Genomic DNA, 5,183 nt, shown 5'->3' on the forward strand with positions numbered 1-5,183 from the left:
TCATCTAGAAATCCTTTATTTACATTTTCTCTTAGAAAAAGATATACAGATCTGGTGCCTTTCTTCAGGTCCTTTATGAGAAGGCCGCTCATCTGGCCCTGGAGGTGGTTTTCCCTGAGATCAGCCGCAGGGCCCTGGGCACGGGGCCACCAGGCTAGCACTGGGGCAGTGTTGGCACATGAGGCAGGGCTAGGAGGTGCTTGGACAGCCCGGCCATCAGGGGCGGGGCCAGCCCCAATGGAGTGAAAAGAATGTGGGCTGCTGGGACTGACACACAGGGCAGGTGACTTTAAGGACTAAGGTTTTGGCTGTTGTCTGTGAACCACTTGTGCACCACTTCCTTGTTCCGGTTCACCCATTTGATGTTGGCTCGCGTCTTCTCCAGGGCTTGCTCCAGGGCCCGAGTGCCTGAGCCAAAGCCGGTGTCCATGTTGTCCTTCTTGAACTGCTCCAGCTGCGGGGCAAGCAGAGATTGAGTCAGAAGTGGTGACTAACACAACCTTGTGGAGAGGCACTTTCCGCCTTTTGGCTTCCCACTACACCAAAGGGCACCCAGGATGGAGACTGCAGACTTCTCCTCTGGAAAGGAGTAGCCAGTTTCCACTTCTCTCTGGGTCAAAATCGTCCTCTGTGGGAAGCCCCGGCAGGCACCACTGAGTCCATTCTGACTCATGGCGACCCGTGTGTGTCAGAGTAGACCTGAGCTCCACAGGGCTGTACAGGGAGCAGATCTACAGGCCTGTCTTCTGAGACACCTCTGGGTGGATTTGAACCAGACTTTTGGCTCGTGGTAGGGCTTTTGACGCCTGTCTCGGGATCAGTGTGGCTCACTGATGTATTCTGTCTTCATTGCGTGGTTCCTGGTTGAGTTACTCCGCAGCTTTTCATTGATTTCCAATCTCAGCCCAATCCGGAGAAGACCACGGGCCATTTTAAACAGACACCACCGGGAAGCAATGAGTCAAATTCAAATGGTGGGGCCGTGTATGTTACAAATGACTCAGCTGCCCTATCCACAAATGAATGGCTTTTATTTTTGAGTGTGTGTGTGGGGGGAGGGCGCTTTGTTGAAGTAAAACTCTATTTGCAGACGATAGGATCTCATATATAGGAAATCTTATGGAATCCATAAGGGAACTGTGAAAGCTTATCCACAAGTTCAGCAAGGAAGCCCAATATAAGAAAGACACATAAATCAGTTGTAATTCTATAGACAAACTGTGGAAAATCCAAAAAATGAAATTAAGGAAACAGTACCAAAAAGTGAGAAGAAAAAACTTAGGAATAAATGTAATAAAAAAATATAGTACTAGCATGTTGAAAATGATAAAGGATTGTAATAAACTGAATACCTAGATAAATGGAAAAACATGCTCAGGAGTTGGAATACTTAATATGGTTAGATGGTTATCCTCTGCAAATTCATCTATAAGTTAAACACGCTCTCTAAAAATTCCGACTGCCTTTTTTGGGTAGAAATTGATGGGCTGATTCTACAATTCACAAGGGATCTAAAATAGTCAAAAAGAAGGACAAAGTTGGAGGACTCAAACTTCCTTCCCAATTTTAAAGCGGCCTACCAAGTTATCGTACTGGAGACTGACACTAGCATAAACTAGATCACCAGAACCACACGGAGAAGCCAGCGATAAACCCCGACGTGCATGGTGATGGGTTTTCACACGGAGGCCAAGTCCATTCAGTGGAGGGTTCAGGTAGTCTTTTCAACCAAAGGACAACTGTTTAGCCACATGCAAAAGTTAGACCCCTCCCTCACACCATTTACAAAAATAGCCCAAGAGCTGAAATGATGAAATTCTGAGAATAAATGTAAATATTCACTGACGCTGATCACCACGTCTTTTCTCTCATGGAACATCCATGTACCTATTTTTGTGTGAACAAGCTTTTACCTAAAAGCCCACCTACTACATGATTCTAATGTATGAAATCTCCAGCACAGGCAAATCCATAGACACTGAAAGTAGATTAATGGCTGCCAAGGGCTTTGGGGAGTGAATGAAAATGGGTACAGGGTTTCTTTAGGGGAGGTGTTTGAGATGAAAAAAATGTTCTCTTATTGGATGACAAATCACTGAATTTTGCACTTTACAAATGGCTAATTCTGTGGTATATTAACTATATCAGTTTTAAAAAGAGGTAAATCAACTTAATGCAACGACCCTGCCTTCTGATTCAAATGTATCAATTGAAAAGCATTTTCAAAAAAATCTTAGAAAAATTGAAAATTGTCTGTGTGTAAGAAGATAGCAAAGATGGTATTTTCTTGGGTTTGCTAATGACAGTGTAATTATGTTAAAGAAATTCCTTTATTCTAGATATAACTAAAGTCTATACAAGTGAAATTGTGTAATATCAGTGATTTGATTTTAAAGTGTTCCACACCCCAAAAGTATTAAAGTGTTGAGAGTTGGATCTGGGTACTTGGAGGTACATTGTAATAGTTTTCTCGCAATGTTGTGCCTCTACAAAATACCTAAGATTTGTTTTTGTTTTTAAATGAATTGCCCACATCTTAAAGTTTGTAGGTTTCCAGCTTCTCATGGTGGCCTTTGGTACAGTTATGGCCACCCTTACTGGGTGCTGGGTGGAGGCTGCCTTTGAGGCTGGGAACCTGGCCCAGGTCTCAGGGCTGGGACAGCTTCTTACCTGCTGCAGCTCATACTCAGTGGAGAATCGTCGAGTCACTGCCTCGATGAGGTTGGAGAAGGAGAAGGAGCCACCGCCGTAACTGCAGGATGAGGGGAGAGGAGATGTGCATGCCGGGTTGGGGCCTGATGCCCGAGGACACACCCCAGGTACGACCCCCAGAATATGAGGGAGCCAGACTAGAACTCCCTACCCTTTCCTGGAGGGTGCTCCCATGGACCATAATCTCTGGCCCCCTGCACACTGACCACACTCAGAGCCCTCCAGTCTGGGCCCTCATCTCCTCCAGATACCCTCTTTGCACACTCACTCTTCAAAGAGCTTCTTCCAGTTGCTTCGGACAAAGTTCCAGACCAGATCTTGCCCAATGACATTGTTGGCAATGCTGCTGATGGTGGAGGTGGTATCTTGCTTCCGGATGAGGTCAGGGTTCAGGGTGTAACTCAGGTACCTGTGAGGGCAGGATGCACAGTTAGCAGCCACATCCAGGAAAGAAGCCAGGACCCAGAAGGGAGTTGCTACCCTAATGGACCTTTGAAGATGAAGGAGGAAATGGAGGGAGGAAGGAGAAAGGAACTGAAGTCTTGGCCCTGGGCACCACGACCACCCTTGACTCTTCTTTACTGGGGTGCAGGTGATGGGAAATGAGGTACGCACTGGGAGCTAGACACCCTCATCCAAGGGCATGCAGGGGAGGGGGAGGTGCCTCGTTGGAGTCCACAGGGACTCCAGTTCAGCTGCCCCCAAGCCTGGACTGAGAAGGAAATAAAGTTGTCTTTTGGCAAAGGTAAGGTGAAGAAGCCACTAATACTTGGAATCCTGACCCCAGTGTTTATGCAAGGTTCCTGACCTTAAGCAAATCGTTTGTGTCTCTGAGCCTTGGTATCGTCGTCTGTAAAATGGGGGCAGTACTGCCCACACCTCTCAGGTCTGCCTGTAAGGATTGTGTGTGTGGCAGCCCGGTCCTCACCTGTTCAGGATCCACAACTGGTTGCTACAGGCCAGGGCTGAACGGAGTTTGTCGGCCTCAGTCACCAGCGTGGCCTTTCGGAACTGCTCCCAGGCAAAGTTCCACTCATTCTCCCCACCCAGGGCGATGGCATTGCAGTAGACTGTGGACCGCAAGTTGGGATCAATCCTGGATGCAGAAGGGAGGAGTCAGGGAGGAGAGGGACAGGTGTCTGAGGAGAACAAGGCTGAGGGGCAGGTAAGACCCGGAGGAGGAGCAGGGCCACACTCACTTGTTATTATCCGGGTTTTTCATCCAATCAGCAAAAAGGCCTGAGACCAGGGTCTGACACTCTTCAAGCCCATTGGAGCAGGCCGTGCTGACGGCGTTGATCTCATTGTACCTACCCCAGGGAGGATGTGTGGTCAGCACACTGAACTCCAAGCCCAGCAACGATTCCCCTCCTTACACAAGTGCAGGCAAGAGGAGGGCCTGGGGCTGGCCACAGCCTCAACCCATCCCCCTCATGTTCCCCCCCTCCCCCTATTTCCTTTGTGCCCCGGGCTTTGGGTCAGGGACCCAGAGCGGCAGGCACAGGCGCCAGCCCCGCCACCAACCCCTGTCGCTGTTGACTTCAAACCAGTGAGGTGGCTTTGGTATTTGTATGAAGGTGTCGAGGGACCCACAGACTGCACAGAACCTCACAGAGGGCTCCATCCCTCCTGCCCATCACCCCCTGCCCTGGCCAGGGTGGGCACTGCTGCGGCCGGTTCCCTCAGGACCTCCAGACCCGGGGAAGTCACACTCACTGTTCCATCAGGCTTTGGGGGCGCTTAGTCCAATTATCGGTGAGGTTTTTGAAGTGCTCGAAGAGGGGTTTGACCTGTTTTCTCAGGTATCTCTGTGAGAAAGAACACACGAATAACTTCAAAGCGAGGACTTGTGCTGGACATGACTAATGCCCCATGGAGAGGGGCAGCTGCCAGCAAGAGGCAACAAAGCCGGGGGACGGAGCACTTGCCCACAGCCATACAGTGCTAGATTGTAGGCAAATGGAGTTTTCTCTCCCCAACGACCTCAGTTGTCCTAACATTCTAAGTCTATGCACCGCCATTTCTTAAAAGAACGTGTTGCGTCCCCACCACCTGCGTCGTCGCCAGTATCCCATGCTCACTGTGACGCAGGAGAGCGCACAGAGGAGAGACAGAAACGCTCCCGAGTTGCTCACTCGGGCCCTGACTCTCTGTGCTGCCATCAGATTTACTTTGGACAGCTTCAGTTCTTTTTTATTTGTTTGTTTGTTTATTTATCTGTCAGCTTCAGTTCTGCATGCTGCTCCTGCTCACTGAAAATGCCAAGTCCTGCCTGATCTTTTCGAGTCCCTTGGCTAACTCTGGTGCCTCATGGCAGGTGGACATCTGTGCCCCCCGGGGCCACGTCCAAATGCACAAGGAAAGCCCCGGGAACAGAGACTAAACAAGAAAGCGACTGGCGATGAGATGGCAGCCCTGTTAGGCATATGAAACACAGAAAGAAGGAGATATCAGGGGCCCAGTGGATGGTG

At 49.3% G+C, this 5,183-nt stretch overlaps 1 protein-coding gene across 1 annotated transcript in view; it reads right to left on the minus strand.

The window, feature by feature from the left end:
- LOC101640699 (alanyl aminopeptidase, membrane) overlaps positions 1-5,183 on the minus strand; it is a 17,509-nt gene continuing 12,326 nt past the window's right edge. The window contains exons 15-20 of the mRNA XM_013006477.2: positions 4,429-4,520; positions 3,912-4,022; positions 3,641-3,808; positions 2,981-3,121; positions 2,671-2,752; positions 1-454 (exon numbers count right to left, since the gene is read on the minus strand). Coding sequence (XP_012861931.1) covers positions 290-454; positions 2,671-2,752; positions 2,981-3,121; positions 3,641-3,808; positions 3,912-4,022; positions 4,429-4,520 — 759 coding nt within the window. The 3' untranslated portion in view covers positions 1-289. The remainder of the gene's footprint in view (positions 455-2,670; positions 2,753-2,980; positions 3,122-3,640; positions 3,809-3,911; positions 4,023-4,428; positions 4,521-5,183) is intronic.

Source organism: Echinops telfairi, unplaced genomic scaffold (assembly GCF_000313985.2).
Source record: "Echinops telfairi isolate 266 unplaced genomic scaffold, ASM31398v2 ScPeMD7_7409;HRSCAF=8447, whole genome shotgun sequence".
Classification (NCBI taxonomy): Eukaryota; Metazoa; Chordata; class Mammalia; order Afrosoricida; family Tenrecidae; genus Echinops; species Echinops telfairi.